The following is a 17,876-nucleotide window of genomic DNA, read 5'->3' as shown; positions in this document are numbered from 1 at the left end:
ACACATTGCCTCACCCTAGAAACCCGTCCCGCCTTCCTTCCCTCCTCCCTCCCTCCCTCCCTCTCTTAGTGTAGGCAAGTAGTTGTTGCAGCCAGCTTGGAAAGGATCCAGCTTCTTTTCTGGAGAAAGTAGTGGATGGAAGGCAAAAACAAAGATCTGTTTACTAAAAGTATACAGCTTTCTCGGGGCGGGGAGGGGGGGAGGGAATGCCGTGAGAGCTGCTGACAAAGAATTCGATAGAACAGAACATAAAAGGCATGGCGGCTGTGGATTGGAAAACAAGACACGTTAACTCTTGCCAACTCGAACAAAACTGAAGGACAGAAAGGGGCGGTGGTAGATGCTTCTTTCAAAGAAATCCCAGAGATGGAACTGCGGCTGGGAAATGAGAATTTCCTGGGCTGGGATGAGGAAACAACACCACGATCTTCTTTTTTATTTATATTTTTATTTATTTATACACACACACACCTCGATTATCTTTAAGAATCAGCAGGTTTTACTTGGTGCACATACAAATCAAGACTTGGTGCTGTTTAACGATGATAATTTTGTCTGATGGTTCTGCAGCGGGGGGGGGGAGCACATGGTGGGCGAAGGATGATTGGCTTTGTGCTGCGTGGGAGAATTGAAGGGCACTGTTTATGTCTGATGCGGCTTCACCGCGGAGGCATGAGAAGGCAGGAAGCGATTAAGCTGCATTGCATCGAAAGGACAATAGGATTTTCCTGAGTGTACCAACAATTGCAGTTTTCCATTTTAAACCATGGGATATTTGGGAGAGGGGAGGTGATTTGCTGGATCTGTGAGAAAGTGTGGGAGGGGGCACTGCGCCATTTTGGGGGGGCACAGGATTTTGCGAGGGAGAAGCCTGCACCAAGCCCACTGTTTTTGCACGGTAGCGGGAATGGCTGGTAGCGCTGAAAAGCGCAAGCGTAACAAGCGAGGCATTTGACAGCGGAAATCCCCACGCGGGAGGATCGTGAAAAGAATACTGAACGCGTTAATATGAGATTAAACACCCATGTAATTTGAGGACAAGTTTATTCATGTGATCCAGTTAAGATCAATAAAATCGAGGGTGGATTTAAAAAAACAAAAACAAAACCTTTCCGCTTCATCAGGAGAAAGTGTTCAAACGAATCACCTCATTTTGAATGGCAGCAAGGTAGACAATGTCAGCACCATACTTCCCTCTCCCTTGCCTCCTCTTTGCCAATCCGGTTGGAGAGATAATAATCTACACTCTGCTCCTCCAACTCACAACCAGCTCATTCCAGTTCAAAGGGAAGAGGTTGTAAAAAATCGGCTTGAGCCGTCTGTTTGCATTAAAAAAGAAAAAGAATGGCTATCGGAACCTTGGCAGCTCCAGCAACTGAGTTTCCAGCCAGAGAAGGAACATGAAAAGCCCTGGCAAGGAGCTGAAACTGATTTCCCGGGGAATAATATCGGACCCCGATACAGGCAGCCGCACGTGCAAGCAAGTTGCCCTACAGCACCCGAATTTACATCAGCCAATCGTTCTTCCATAACCCCAACAGGTCTGAATGAATGATAGCACTGTACGCCTCCGAAAGGAGCCGCATAGATTAATGATCAGAGCGAGCGAGGGAGTACATATCGCGGCTTTTACACCCGTCAGCCACCACATTGGGCAAGTTTTGCACCTGGGAGGAAGGGAGCGTGGGGCGCCCAGAAATAGCAGAGAGGGCGGGGCTTATTGCCGTGACGGCGCAGCAATGAGGCGGTCTCTGCCTCTGGAATGTGCATTTCGCTTAACAAGCCTTCCAAGTGCCAATAGCCGAGAGTCACGTCTTGGACTGCGGCTGCGCACGGAGAGCGCAGCCAAAGCCCTTGAACAAAATGCGGACGTCAGAGCGCTCTCCGCCCTCCCTTCCCCCGTTTCCCTTTGTAACCTACATAACTCAGCAGCTGCAGCAGCACTGTGGGAATGGTGACCTAGACGCCAGAATTTTAGGAAAACGCTGCCATTTTGTTTACCCGGCACGATCCCATATGCACGCAGCGTGACACTTACATGTATACAGTAGGATTACGCCTTTCCTTCGGTGACAATGGGTTCTTCCTATCTGGTACCAGGGAAGCTTGCGCGGCTTTTCTGAGAAGGCGCGGGGTGGGAGAGAAGCGCTAGGAAACCGACTGTGGGGGTGCGCTGAATCTGCCCAGCGCAGCGCTGCTGCCTCACGGCAGGAAAGGAAAGGAAAGGAAAGGAAAGGAAATACGGCTGCCCCAGTATTGGTACTGAAGACCTGAAAGGACTTTCAAAGATCCTGCAAAAGTAATACATTTATGAAGAAGCCTGCCAGCGGTTAGTGTAACTAGCAGGGTCACGCACAACAGATTTACACATTGTGGTAGATCTCCTTGCTGGCAAAGCAGCTATCGAGTTGATTTCTAATGCGCTTTTCACTCGTGTATCCAGTACCCCCGGCTTCTCATTATACCGCTGTGCCTGAAGCGTCCTTTTTAATGCGGCAGTCTAAAAATATTTTCCATTCCCTTACATTCAGTTGCTGATTTCAAAAAATATCTAAAAAGATTCTTGAGCGCACTAAAGTAGTAATTTAAATAGTGTCTGGGGTACTTTTAACATGAGATTTCAGGAAGAAAACCTTACATGCATGCCAACCCCCGTCGTATTTTTGGGCAAACCAATTACATCATTTTCTGATTATGCTCCTAAGTCAGGATCGTATTCAGGATCGTTACCTTTGGTTGCTTGACCATGTGGTATCCTTTCTCATTCCAGTAACACTCGATGTCTTGATCACAACTCCCATCATTCCCAGCCAGTAATCCCAATGAATTCTACCCAGAAATTAAGGCTACCTTTAGAGTACAACCCTATGCCGGTTTTCTTCTAGGTAGCCTATTACATTCAGAGGGATTTACTCCCGAAGAAATATGCCTGGGATCGGAGTATTAGCTGGTAACAAATTCCAGGGAAAGACACTAAGGAATTGCTTCCAATAAATCCAATCATCATCATCATCATCCCTACAGGCAATCGTAGGGATGGCAGCGCTCTTAAAGGCTCGATAATCATCCAAAATCCTTTCCTGACCTAAAATTACGCTTTTTTGTCGATGCAGTACGAGGGGAGGGAGGTTGGAGATTTCGAAAACTGTTAATGACTTCGATTTAAGAGGCGGTTTTAAGTCTAAAGGACTTGCCGAAGGTCATGCGCCCGCAGTCAATACCGAAGCTAGACTCGAAAGACTCGAGGAGTAACCTAGATTTTAGAACGCGGGCATTGCCGAGTCCAAAATCCTACGCTGGAGCACATGCACACGGTGCGGTGACCTTCTGCAACGGGCGAGAGTGTGTGTACGGGGTGGCTGTTAATTATTTTTGATTCCAAAACTACGCTCCCCGCGTATTACTATCGCAGCATTCTTGCCCGGAAGGAGGAGAAGGGAAGGCACCCCAGTCCTTCTATTTGCATCCATTCACGTACGAAAGACCTGCCGCTCCTTCCCTCCCTCCTGCTCCCCGCGTGCTGACTAGAGAGAGCTGGTTATTCTTGCAGCTCTTGTTGTCTTGGCAGGAGTTCAATGAGCAGCAGGCGGAGGAAGGGGAGAGCCTAGCACGCAGGCGCTCCTGGGCACTGTCGAAGAATCGAGTCACTGGAGCAGAGCGCCCAAGCGGCGGCGACGGCTTCTGGAGTCCCCGCCCAGTGTGAGTGTCTGGGCGGCCGGCAGCCGGCGGGCAGTGCTGGAGTAGCGAGAGCGCGGTGCGGGCAGAGCGAGCGGCGTGTCGTGCTGGGGGGTCGGAGGGACCTGTGTTCGGGCGATGCATATCGCCACGTCCCTGGAGTCCCGGAAATAGGAGAGCCTGGCAGAGAGCAGAGGCGCTTCCCTCGCCTCGGAGCCGCGCTCGTTCGCCCAAGGAGCTGGCATTCCGGGCAGAAGGCTGCAGCGGTTGCAACGCGCCGAGCCTCTCCGGTGGCAAGCGGAGCCGCGGTGGGAAGAGGAGGTAGGGGACGAGGCGCGGGGCGCTCGCTGCCCCTGGACTCGGCCATGTCGTCCGCGGCGGTGGCGGTGGCCGCTGCCTCCCGCAGGCAGTCCTGCTACTTGTGCGATCTACCTCGCATGCCCTGGGCCATGATCTGGGATTTCACCGAGCCTGTCTGCAGGGGCTGCGTCAACTACGAAGGGGCCGACCGGGTGGAGTTCGTCATCGACACGGCTCGGCAGCTCAAGCGGGCGCACAGTTTCCAGGAAGGCCGGGCTCCGCCACCTCCGCACGCGAAGCAGCAGCCTCCGCCGCTCAGCACCAAAGAAATGCACTCTGCAGCTGTGGCTACGGCTGAGGCGGCATCGCGCGCCCCGCCGCAGCCCCACGAGCGCTACTCCCTGGCTGCGGCACTGGCGTCCTCCGAGCGGCCGCCTCCCCGCCTGGGACCCGAGTACGGCGGCGGGAGCAGGCAGGTCAATGGCATCCTTGTCCCCAACGGTTTCTCCAAACCCGAGGAGCCGCCTGAACTGAACCGGCAGAGTCCCAACCCGCGCCGGACGCACGCGGTGGCCCCCACTTTGGTGCCCCTCATGAACGGAGCCTCCCTGCCCGCCTCCATCAGCATCAACAGTCGGGCGGCGGCGGCTGCAGCAGCCTCGTTGGCGGCTATCTCCGGGGCGCCGCCGACTCCGCTGCAAGTCTCGGTCTCCCAGGCGCAGCAGAGCCAGCAGCAGCCCGGGGAAGGGGGTGGGCACAAGCGGCCCGGCTCGGTGTCTTCGTCGTCGTCGGGGAGCGGTGGGGGCGGCGGCGGCGGCGCCAGCGATCAGGAGGGCAAGGACAAGGGGCAGCAGCAGGCGGCGCGAGGCTCGGCGGACCCTCTGGACCAGCTCGGCGTGGAGAGCAAAAACCGGGGGGCAGCTGCGGGCTCGGAGCAAGAGTGGCTGGGCAAGCCCAAGACGGTGCGTGACACCCTGCTGGCCTTGCAGCACAGCGGCCACGCGGCGCCCTTCGAAAGCAAGTTCAAGAAGGAGCCCAGCATGGCGGGAGGGAGGCTGCTGGGCTACGACAGCAACGGGGCCGCGGCCAAATCAGGTGAGGAAGGCGGGTGCTTGGCCGGGCACGGGGGTTTGGTGGAGGGAGAACCGCTCACCCTTCCTCCCTGAAAAACCGGGTCAGCTGCGCTTTTTCAGCCTGCCTTCTAGTGCATGGCTGGGCAGCATGCTCAGTGCGCGGAAGCAGCATCTGGCGGGGAGGTTTCCCCTCCCTACTCCTGGCCACTTTCTCTTGTGAGGGGAGCTCGGGCAGGCGGGGCTGGGAAACATTTGCCTTCCTCCTGCACCAGGCTAGAACTCAGAGCGTGCAAATTAACAAACATGCGGAAGTTAGCCAGAGACTTGGTGTATATGAGTAAATCTAGGGCTCTTCTCTTGTGTGAATGGATTATGACGCATTGGGTGCAGAATGACTGTGAATGTGTTTCCAGCCAGTGGAAGATTACAAGCGTGCAATTGTTTCTTTGGCTCATGGCCACTAATGTGGGAGGAGGGAGGTGCAATGTTGTTACATTTGACTGCAGTATGTTCCATAATAGTATGAGCAGTGGCCCAGCGTGTTGGTCTACCTTGCAGGGGCTGATTCACAACCCCAGATAAGGTGAGCTCGCTTGGTTTGAAGCTGGTCTTCCCCCTTTGTATCTAGTGCGTAATTTAGCTTAGGTCTAGCTGCTTCAACTGACTAGACTGTGATGCAGGACACACCATTCTCTCTGCAACATGATCTCATCTCCCCTGCTTGTTTTTAGGGGCACGGGCTGCAAGGAAGAGAAAGGCTTCTCCAGAGCCAGAAGGTGAAGCTGGACCTCCGAAAATCAATGGCGAGGCACAGTCATGGTTACCCACCTCATCAGAAGGGATGAAAATACCAATGGCAGCTGCATCTTTCATGTCCCCCCCACCACCAACTGCTTCACCTCATTCTAATCGGACCACACCACCGGAGGCAGTTCAGAATGGTCAGTCCCCTATGGCTGCACTAATTTTGGTTGCAGACAACGCTGGGGGCAACCATGCTTCCAAAGATGCCAACCAGGTCCACTCCACCACAAGGAGGAATAGCAGTAGCCCCCCTTCTCCATCCCCTATGAACCAAAGAAGGCTGGCCAGGGAAGTGCCAAGCCAAGGGGCAAATCCTGGAGGGATGGAACCAGTGCACCCTGTCAGCCTCCCAGACTCTTCTCTGGCAGCAAGCGTCCCCCTCTGCTGCACGCTGTGTCACGAGCGTTTGGAAGACACCCACTTTGTGCAGTGTCCCTCCGTTCCATCTCATAAGTTTTGCTTCCCTTGCTCCAGACAGAGCATCAAACAGCAAGGAGCTAATGGTGAGGTGTATTGTCCTAGTGGGGAGAAGTGCCCCCTAGTGGGTTCCAATGTCCCATGGGCCTTCATGCAAGGGGAGATTGCAACCATTCTTGCAGGAGATGTCAAAGTGAAAAAAGAGAGGGACTCGTGACTTTTCCAGTTTTTCAATGCAACATCAACTTTAACATAAAACTGCTTGAACTGTATATACCTATAAATACTATAAATATCTATATATATATTATATTATATATATATATATATATATATATATATATATATATATCCAAGACAAGGGAAATGTAGACTTCATAAAACATGGCTGTATAATTTTGATTTCTTTTTTTGAATACATTGTGTTTCTATATTTTTTGAAGACAAAAGGTATGTACTTATAAAAGCTCTTTTTTGTTGTTGTTATAGCAACTATTTGTTGTGCTTCCTTGGTGACAGTTACTGTTCAGTGTAGGCTGTGACTTGTGCTGCTTTTTTTAGAGAGCACTTGGCAAACCAGAAATGCTTCTAGCTGTAATTGTATGCACTTGGTTTTTTCCCCTTTTTTTTAAATGCCAAATACATCTTCCGACATTGTAAAGATTGCCTTATTGTCTGTGGTTCCTTTTTTTTTTTTTTTGCCCTTACTCATGCTGGAGGCATTTTAGGTTTTAGAGATAATACGGCATTAAAGAGTTCATAGGATTCAAGCGAGGTTGCTATTCAGTCCTGTCCAAAGACAAGTGAAGCATTAGGGATTTGTGTGGAAACATTATTCCTTCGTTGCTGCTGCAAAAAATGGCCAGATTCTTAGAGCATTTTTGCTTGTAGAAGGAAGTTGTTTGCAGACTATTCAGCTAAAAATGAGGTGCTATAGTGTTAGAGATTGGGGAGCTTGTTTTTTGTTAAAAGCAAAATGACCACAGTTCTAGGTTGGTAGTAAGATTGCAAAACTGTTTTGTCATTAATTGCTTAAGGTTCCTGCAAAATTTTTGTGATAAGTTTAATTATTGACTAGCTGTGCATTGGTGCAGACAGAGTAGCACTGCCATCTTTTTAACAATTCACAACTTTTCAGCACGACTGAATATTGCTATCCCCTTCATACGTGTATGGGAAACACTGAGGTAGGTTTTAGGGATTTTTACAATAGTGCAGAAGGACTTCCTTCTTAACGCTTAATGTTTAGTACTGTTGTTGTTGCTGATGTCACCTAATTGAGTAGAGCAAAAGCAGAGTGGTAATGGCAGCAACAGAGGAGGTTTTGCCTGGCTCGTCTGCATTGTCAGCAGAGAGATTAATGGGGATTTCTGTCTGAAATTTCCTAATCCACGTGTTGGAGGCAAAACAACCAAATCACAGTTAAAGGAAACATCCTAGGATTTAAATCTCCTTGAGTTTTTATGTAGGTATCCCATGCCTTCTGGATTACCTTCCATCATTCTTTTGCGTAACTAGTATTTTGACCATGCTTCTTTTTGTGTCAGAAGACAGACATTTTAAATGAATAAACATCAGTTGCTAGAAATAGTCAAGACTTGCTGTAGTGTTGCTGTGCTGTTCACAGTTGTGTTAGCAACATTGCTGTACAACCACTTGCATTAATTATTGGTGACCACTTAGCATATGGTCATAAAAGATTATCTCAAACAGCAATATGCCCCTCATGTTCTTAGCACGTAACAATATACTCCCTTTAGCTACATTTAATCATATTTTATACTGTTGGGTCAGACTGTTCTTAGGTGTTCATCTTCAGTCTTCTATTTAATGCAGAATAGATTTTGATAAGAGTTTTTTTTTAGTGGTCATCGCATTTGGAAACCTAACCTGCACATGTGCAGTTCTATTTCTTTTTGAAACATTTTAATAAGCACACCCACTAGCATTGTGTTCCGTATTACAGGTCAGTGTAATATTAAATAACAAGATTTGCATGATAAACCAATTCAATATTTGTTGAAATTATAGAAGTACATATAGATCAGACTGGTGTCTTATGTAAACACATGTTTAGAAAGTTTGAGATGGGAAAACGCACATATATACAACTGTAAAGGATTCTTTGGAGCCACTATAATTTGTGGAAAGAAGAATTTAGGCACTTTATTAAAAATTGGATTTTGAATTGATAGAGGATAAGTTCTTAAGAATCTTTTTGACATAATACCTCATGTATTAATCCAATTTGTATGAACAATTTGCATTCTGCGTTTAAAAGATACCCTACTAAAATTTTCCTGGAAAGTTCATTGTGATGTCTTGGCATGTAGTTCAGATTTCAGCTTCTTAATCTGAGGGGGGATGACAAGTAACTTCTTTCTTGATCATGCTATTCAAGCATGACAGAGTACTGAGAGGCATTTGATTCAGATCCTTAGTTACAGTCTTCATCTTGTAGCTCAGTAATATCACTGTATGTTCTTTAAAGTAGTTCAATGAGTGGGAAGTTTAAAGCTTGCCATAACACATGATCACAGCTGGAACAGGTTTCAACACTTTATCTGTTCAAGCCAGTTTCTTCTAAACCTCTGTTAAGGTGACCAGTTCTAATACACTTTATAAATTTATACTACAGAAATGACAAATTATGATACGACTTTTTAAATGCATTTCTGTGATTTCAATTGGACTAATGTAATTTTGTTGGTTTTTTTAAAATCAGTTTATGACATCAGTAGATAATGGTATATCTACACATATACATTGATGCACACAATATGCTTCCCTGGCTACAAAGTTTTTTCAAGTGCTTTAGCTGCAACAATACTACAGTTACTATCCAATAAACATAACAAAACAAAACTTGATTCCATTGCAGCTAATAGGAACTTAATTGGTTATTTCAATGGAGTCAGATGTTGCACCCTTACATTTTTCCCAGTTTTTAATGGTGATAATTTGTATAGCAATAAAGCAAAATGTTGTTTAATGGAGAGTGTGATTGTCACAATCTCACCTTCGTTATACTTTTAAGTTATCATTATTAAAATACCACCTGCACTATGCTTTCATTGTTTATAGTTGCTGAACTAACACATTACTATTTTTTCCTATTTTTTTATCTTTTGCATTAAATAAAGTGAAATCAGGCATTTAAACACTTTCTGTGAGTGTAGTCCTCTTTTGTAATCCTTTTTATTTAAAAAAAAATCCTGCAGCTACTGACATACCTAGTAGCCAAAGCAACTTTTTTTAAAATTATTTTCTTTTGTTAGAAAGAGAGGGAACAATAGAACAAAGTGTCATCAGAGAGTATTATTTTTTCTTAATAAGGAGAACTATTCCCTTATCTATTAAGGTACACAGAATCCAGGCAAGTGAGAAGGAAAAAGGAAACATAGAAGTTCTGGATAACAGTTATGGTCTATTCAAGCTAAATAATATATGAAATCATATCTAGGCAAAGGTTTATTTGTGGAGTTCTTCCAATGGCTTTTTATGGCAACAGGATCCTGGGAAACTTCTTCTGTACTTGAGCCAGAACCTCTTACTTTACTACCAGGGAGAATAGATACATACAGTGTTCTGCTGACATGACAGAGAGCCATTGAGGACTGATCTGGTGTTGCAGTTTTGTAGAAGCTCTTCTTTAGTTGAAGATAGAACACTAATACGAATCATAAACATGCTGTCCTTACCATTTAAATGGAAGAAATATCCCTTGAACATAATCTAAGTAAATATGTTTAGGACTGAAATAAATGCTTTTTAAAGTTGCGTCTCTCCACTGCAATGCAGGGAAAAACACTAGAAAACATTATGCACCAATGCAGCTTGGATGTCCTCAGTCAAAATACAGAGAAGTTTCTGTAGTTGAAATTCTAACAATGTATACACAGTAAGTCCTGATCAGGCTCAGTGCTGGAAAAGAATCAGAGATTATGATAAATTTATATAAATTTTACAAGCACTGCAGTTTCCAAGATAAAATGCAATGATTTACATGGGAATTTACAAGATCAATGCAAAGATTTGAAGAGCTTTGTGGTGTTGTAATTTGGTTAGTACTGAAAATTGTACTATTAAAGTAGTAAAAGGATTGCAGTTAATATGTATATTTCTATATTTAGCCAATGAGTTCAGTAGATAGGCCACAATCCTTTATTTTTTTTAAAATCAAGTTAAGACTAGTTGAATGCTGAACTGAGCTGTAAAGGACTATACTATACAATCAATGCCATTGAAATTTGGTCCTTCAATTTTACTGAGAGCTTCCAGTTTATGGAACCCCTATTTGTACACATAATTTATACTTGGGAGATGGGAGAGGAGTTCAATTGTAAAAGTAATGTATGTAAGCAGAAAGTGGCATTTAAGTATATTACACTAATTTTTCAAACATTTTTGACATTTTTACAAACGTACAGAAACTCCACAATCACTTCCGTCTGTATGGAAGTAAGACAAATTAATTTCAGTGGATTGTTTATGTGGACAACCAATGTCACCATAAAAAGTAGTCAGTAAAGGACAGTCTCTGCTTTTGCTTAAGGATCATAATCCTAGACTTTGAAAAGAGAACATAGATGTTAAATTAATAATTCTAATGTGCATGAAAGCAATGAGGGGTTGGATTTTTTAAACACATGCAAATGACAAAAAGGGACTCTTTCATTTTATATAAACATAATTATGATTTGTATTTTTATTTTAATCTCTTTTCGCCTCCCAGGTATATCTTTTTTTAAAGGTAAATCTGTTGTCAAAACTGCAGATCAACTGTTAAAAACTAAAGCAAATCAAAGAAATGTATTGAAACTTTTGTATTGTTGATGGATGAGGTTATATACAAAATTTATAAAATAGTTTTACATGGTTACAACAAATAATAAGTTCCTCTTCCTCTGATTCTTTAGTGTAGACAAATTATTCAGAAAATGTTCAATTACATCTAGGCCACACAAAATTCTGAGTCACCCTCATTTGCTTGCCTTTGTTCAAGTAATACAGAATGAGAAAAAACGCCTTTCCTCTATCATAGATGAAGGTCAGGCTGTACTAACAGATGAATGGAATATATATTTACCCATTGCATCATTCTAGACTTTGGAGCTGGGATGCTTAGATTAACTCATTCAATGGCTTTGGCTAAGAGGAAATTATCATAAATCCTTATAAGGTTTTTGATTGTATGATAATTTACTCTCAGTCTTCTATCCTATGAACACTTATAGACTAAAGGTCAGTAGAACAATCTTCTGAGTAAAGCTGCATAGGTCTATACTGTTAAATATATGTTTCTTATTTTGAAGAAATTCCTAACTAAAAAGTTAAATCTAAATTAACTGATACTTGAATGAAATTGCTTTATGGAATTCAGCTACAGTATATGGATAACTGATGTATTTTTTAAAATCCTCAATTTAGTTTAGAAAAATTGATATCACAGTAGTTACATAAGTGAAGTGGATTGGGGGAACATATTATTTTTAAACAACTACCCGAAATGTTGTGTCTCGCTTTTATAAAGGCTATTACTTTTCTAATGCTTTCAAACTAAAATCCAGTCCTGAATCCCTTGCATATAAATGGATTCAGCTGAAACTACTTTTAAGTAAGTGTAACAGTTACTTGCATTCGAATTAGAAATAGCTATCTGCGAGTTGTAGCCTTATATGTGTCATTTCAGGCCTAAATGGTGCCATTCAGAAATAAGTCCTGTTCAGTTGCACAGAATTTATACTCACATAGTAAGTTTAGGTTGAGGATTTTTTTTTTTCTAACTATAGATCTATATGCATTGGTAAACAGATTTCCCAGTTTTCCATCAACATATTAAAAATTCTATTTATCTCATGATGCTTGTGTTACAATTAAAAGGACAATTAAAAGGACACAAATTGATGCTTCTTAAATATGGCCATTATTCCCAAGTTCCTAGGATTGTGTTACCACCTGTCTCCACACATACACACAATGATAGTTTTCAGACTTCAGATTTTTGTTTTGCTTGATATTAGGCCCATTCATGTAATATGACCTACAGTATATGTTGCAGTCTACTTTTGCTTGAAAAGTAACAGAATGGCACTGATGGAATTGTTTTGCAGTGCTGATCTTTATTCTCAGCAAGGATTGGTGAAAGTGCTGGGAACTCTCCAGTGCCCTTAAGGGAGTGGGTGCCATATTCTAAAATGATCTCATGTTCCTTTTGTAAGTAGAAGTGCTCAAAGAGAATGGAAACATAAAAGGAAGGTGAAGGTTTTCCAGTCCAATCATGCTGATAATAGAATTTTACTGGTTGAAAGGTAATAGGATTAGCAGTATTAATGAATTCTGGAGAATAATAATTCAACAACCTAAATAATCCAGCCTGGGTGGCAGGGTGAAAATACAGCTGATGCATATATCCTTCCTTTGAAAGCACATCAAAAAACATCCTGGAAGAAGATAATATCAAACCATTTCTGTTGTCAAGAAAACTGTATGGACATGTTCAGAATATCAGCAGGAGCTGAGCTTTACTCAAAGAAGCCCCTACTTTAAGACTATGCTTTGCAGAACTCAAAGTTCACAGACCTAACTCATTTACCAAGGTACACACACAACACTGACATATAAAACAGTCAATCATACCTTACCTTAGTGTGATTAAGATGTTGAACATAATCTGCGAAGGCATGAAAGTTCAAGGGGTGCCTTTATTTAATTATTTACCTAGGTACTATTTGGCTTATATGTCATGCAATCATAACTTACAGCAGTTTACAGACTGCCATCATGAAGGCTAAAACTGCCAATGTAAATTTCCCAGTATGTGAGGAATCTCACATATGTAAAACATTCACTGGGAGGAAACAAGGAAACAAATGAATAAAGCCAGTCCCTCAGGCCCCAAAGACCTGCTGAAACAGACAGGTCTTAATAGCTTTGTGGAAAGCCAGAAGACTTGGAACCTGTCTCATATCAGGGACAATGTTGTTTCAGAGAAAGGGGACCGTGACAGAGAGAGAGACCAACTTTCAAAACCTCTGCAGATGACTTCCATAACACAACTCTCTTACAGATATGCTAATTGCTATCTCTTAGCCCAATGTATCCACATACTTACTGTTATGGGCAAAAAATGGAAGGGGAAATGGTAGCTATGCTGCTGGTTTTTGCTCCTGGGGAATGGGGACAGATAAACAAAATCAACGGTGTCAAAATTTGCCTATGGGCAAATAAAGCCTTTAGAGAACCATAGTATTTCCATATTCTCTAGGGCTTGCTAAAGTACCCACCTCACAGGGTGGTTGTTGTGGGGAAAATAGGAGTTGGGTATTAGGTATGGTCACTGCTTTGAATTGAGATAGATAGATAGATAGATAGATAGATAGATAGATAGATAGATAGATAGATAGATAGATAGATAGATATACTGTGCATATACACAGTAATACACAGATATACGGTGTTTATTTCTACTGTGGGATTGTTTTACTAGAAAAAAAAACAGTTAAAAATGTATATCTTACATTTACATGCAAGTTTAAAAAATTATATATTTCATCTTATGTGTAATAAAATATTAGATGTGTAGAACAAAGAAAAAACCTACAAAGAGTTTGTTTCATGAGATACTGAAAAACCTGTGAACTTCAGTACTTCTATTTTCTGTTAAATGTTGCCAATATTCTCTTTATTACTTTATGAAAGGAACAACACAGAGATGGAAAAGACAAGGCACAAACCAGTTAAGACTTGGATATGATGCATAGTTATTTGCAAATAAGCACCAAAGCCCTTGGCAATTAATTCTAAAAAATACACAAATAGGATTAGATTGAACCCATATGAAGGAGTGGGCAATTTGTGATCCTCCAGATTTGCCGAACTACAGATCCTGGCCAAGGGCGAAGAATGTTGGATGACATAGTTCACTATATGTAAGTGTCTATAGATTGAGCACCCTTGCTACAGTAATCATGGCATGCAGCATTCACAAATTTACTTAGAAGGAAATCAATTACATTCTGTAGGACACATTTTTCTGTAAATGTTCATAGCTTTAGGCTGCTATGGGAGGAGGAAAATATTGTAAAATTATATGACACAAAAAAGACATTTTTTTTCTGTGTTCAGGTATCATCCAAGGAAGCCAACATATTTCCATGTACAATTATAAAAGTAAGATGGCTTTTAATAATAATAATAATAATAATAATAATAATAATACCACCACCACCACCACCAAACAAATGGACAGGTATATATAGATCAGCAGTTTTTAGCTGTCATAGTTAGGCCCTGTAACTCACATTTTACCATGGCCCAGTCATGCCATTGATGGCAAGGTCTTGCTCTTACTTCATTCCAGATGTAAATGAAACAACCTTGTACACTGGGACCTGACATAATGTAATATCTATATCTCTCTGGTCTGAGAGCTTAAGGGAAGTGGACTGTATATAGCATTCTGATGGATACTTTATTTCATGCAAAAGAGGGGTCATGTTTGTGCTATTCGGCTTTAACAGTACTCAGGAATGCAGCTTTATCCTAATGATTCAGGAGCCCTGCATTTCCTCATTGCAGATTTCAGAAATGAGAGGTATTCCACAAGGCTTTTGCTGCTTATTTGTCTATTTTCCTTTACTGGCCCATTTCAATCATTTCCTCTCCTCTATATGAGACCTAATTGCCCTGCAACTAGTCAGTTTCAGTTACCCCACTCTAGAGCAGTATTTCTCAACCTTGGTAACTTTAAGATGTGTGGACTTCTCCCAGAATTCCCCAACCAGCTGGAGAATGTGGAGTTGAAGTCCACACATCTTAAAGTTGCCAAAGTTGAGAAAACACTGCTTTAAAGGATTAGTTGAACAATCCTAGCAGGGTCTGTTTCCTTCTTTTCTGGGCTATTTCGGCCTTATATGCTTCTTTATTTTGTGTTATTTTAGCTTGGGAGATACCCAGATGAGGTGTGGCAGAAAGGGCACACAAGCCAGCCTCGAAAAGTCCTGAAGTCAGATCCACCCCATTCCCTGCAGTGCCTTGACTGGCAGATGTTCTCCCTGCTTGCTGGTGATGCACTAAAAGGAGCCAGCCACGAAGTTACAGGGTACCTTGCTCACCATGACTAGCTTACTCATCATGACAAGCACACTCACAACCCAGACAATACCATTTGGCAGTGACTCAGAGAAGACAGGACAAAGAATAGGAATTGGCAGTGAGGACAACAAACTGTATGGCAGCATAGGTTTGTGCCAGCCTAAGGGTAAGTGAATAGCACTTTAGCTCAGTGGTAGAAAGGACTGATATTAGGGATCAGAACCATATTTCATCTTCCCGCTGTGCTGGTGAGCTTCCCAGGGGCATACGACTGACTCTAATTAGGGGGTGGGGGAAACTAGTCTTGGTAGGCTTTCATCTGATCTAGCAAGGCTACCCTTTCATTCTGGCTTTCTTGAGTCTTGGGACTGCTGCTCATTTTAAAGAGATTGCTAACTCACGCACACAAATAAACTAGCCAAGGTTTGGCTCAATTTATTAGCTGAAATTAAAGCATTGAGGTTTGTTTGCCAAGGAAGATCCCTCACAAAAGAGCCATGTATCCCTGTAAGAGTTTTCGTTTCATGTGCCATTTCAGAAACAATTTTAGAAAGGAAAGTGGCTGGAGAAAGTATGGATCAGCTGAATTGCAAATAAATAAAGTAGGCTTTGATATTAATCACCACAGGTTGCAGCGCCAATTTTATACAAGAAAGCACTTTGACAGTATTGCTGAAAGAAAGATCCCCACTTCTGGATCCAGGTTGTCAAGACAGGAAAATGATTCACCCCATCGTGGATTTCCCTTCTGGGTACTACCATCTTTGTGATTCTATTATTGTTCACAATGCTTCCTTTTGGCTGAGATTTGCTTCAATGTGAGAAAGTGATTCCTAAGTGGTTGCTGGGAGCCTTGGAGATGAGTCATCTGATTACCAGCAGTAGATGTTGGAGCCTGTCCCTCTGTTACATGAATGGATGCTAACTCTTGAGTTAGGAAATACTGTACTACTGGCAGATGGTGCCTCTGACAAAGAAAACTGTATTAGTAAGTTCCCTTAGGAAATATTAGAAAATGCTCATAGGAAAATGCAAAGCCACCTTATATTGACTCAGCTAATCCTGAGTCCATCTAGCTTGGCGCTGACTGTACCCAACAGCCTTTCCAGCCTGACCCTCTCTAGATGTCTTGGATTTGGCCTCCTGGCTGGGACCTCTGAGACTGAAATCTAACTTACCTGGAAAGTACTGGCTTGGGGAAAAGTATTTTACACTGACTTGAAGCCCTTTTCTAGGTTTTTTTGCAGAAGTGTTTCTCTTACTACCTAATGTCTGATCACTTCAGTGATAAAGCTCATGCCATTACTGTTCGGAGTTTATGCCAAATTGCCAGAGAAGGTGATCACTGTGCATGAGGGATTGGGGTGGGGTGGGGTGGGGTGGGAGGAAAGGATAAATTATTCCTGACAGGCCCCTTAAAATTTAGTTTAATGAAAACTTTTGCAATAAGAATCCTAATCCTAACACATTGGAAGCCGTCCTCAAATCAATGGGACCTATTTCCACCTCAACTACTTAAATCTCTGTGTTTAAATATTTCCATTTTCCTGGGTTGGCTGCAATATGCTACTTGCAAGAAAAACGGCATGTTGGGAAAATCATGGAGAGCTACCTGTTAGCTGGCGTTCTCTGTGTTCACACATCTTTAGAAACTATCCCTTTTAACGCGCACATACACTTTCAGTTACTGAGAAGATCCACAAACAAATCAGAAAGAACTTCTGTAACACCAGGGTTTTACAAAGCTTCAGCCTTGTGATTTTAAAAGGGTTAAAATGAAGTGATTCTGCGTGCAAGTAAATAATTAACTTGTTTACCAAGCACTCAAACTGCCATCTAGCCATGTGGTCTCTGTCATTAAGGTTTGCTCAAGGTGCACATTGCTCCAAGCAAAGTCCTAAGTCCAAATACTAATGTTTACACAGCCAAGTTCACCTTCGCCTTCAAAGACTATAATCTTGAGTATTATTTCTTCACTCTTGCCAATATAAACTGGCAAGTTTTCCTCCTATCCTACAGCTCAGCCCTGAGACTATTAAAACTTGTTTCTACAAGGAATGATTTTTGGAATGGTGTTGGAAGTAAAAAAAAAAAAAAAAATCTGATTTGTGGGGTGTGCAGAGAACCATGTGTTTTGATATACATGCTAATCCAGATGCCTGAAATGTGTTACAAACTCTTAGGCTGGGAGAAATGCCAAACTAACAAATCAATAGTTCAGCATGCACAGAAACTGTAATTCAGGGTGTGATCACCACAAAGTGCTTGTGCTTTTAACAGCTGCTTAGCAGGTAATCAGCAGGTGAATCTTCTTCCATCTCTGAATGTACCAGTCAGGAAAAGCTGGACTTAAAATAGCTTTCCCAGGAAAAAAATAAGGCTCCATTTGCTGAAAAGCTATCTAATGGATCTTGCTAAATACACTGTACTTGATAACCATGCTCATGAGCATAATGAACACTGAAACATCACAGAGGCCACATCCTCAAGAGTAGGCCTCAGGAACAGGTC

The 17,876-nt window shown here is 42.7% G+C and overlaps 1 protein-coding gene across 1 annotated transcript; it reads left to right on the top strand.

Annotated features, from left to right (window-relative positions):
- Positions 1-3,678: 3,678 nt before the first annotated feature.
- IRF2BP2 (interferon regulatory factor 2 binding protein 2) lies at positions 3,679-10,049 on the top strand. Its single transcript, XM_007440536.4, has 2 exons — positions 3,679-5,070; positions 5,780-10,049. The coding sequence occupies exons 1-2, from the start codon at positions 4,041-4,043 to the stop codon at positions 6,484-6,486; spliced, it is 1,737 nt and encodes a 578-aa protein (XP_007440598.4). The 5' UTR covers positions 3,679-4,040; the 3' UTR covers positions 6,487-10,049.
- The last annotated feature ends 7,827 nt before the right edge of the window (positions 10,050-17,876 follow it).

Source organism: Python bivittatus, unplaced genomic scaffold (assembly GCF_059951505.1).
Source record: "Python bivittatus isolate LINGU-HERP-01145 unplaced genomic scaffold, Pbiv_v1 ctg000020_np1212, whole genome shotgun sequence".
In the NCBI taxonomy this organism is placed as follows: Eukaryota; Metazoa; Chordata; class Lepidosauria; order Squamata; family Pythonidae; genus Python; species Python bivittatus.
The sequence above is the reverse complement of the archived record's forward strand: the minus strand, read 5'-3'. Positions and strand labels throughout refer to the sequence as shown.

Bases quoted from the DNA above. Each gene is read 5' to 3' on its own strand.
- IRF2BP2 (XM_007440536.4), top strand. From the start codon at position 4,041: ATGTCGTCCGCGGCGGTGGCGGTGGCCGCTGCCTCCCGCAGGCAGTCC. The intron at 5,071-5,779 runs GTGAGGAAGGCG...GCTTGTTTTTAG, and splicing joins CGGGGCCGCGGCCAAATCAG to GGGCACGGGCTGCAAGGAAG.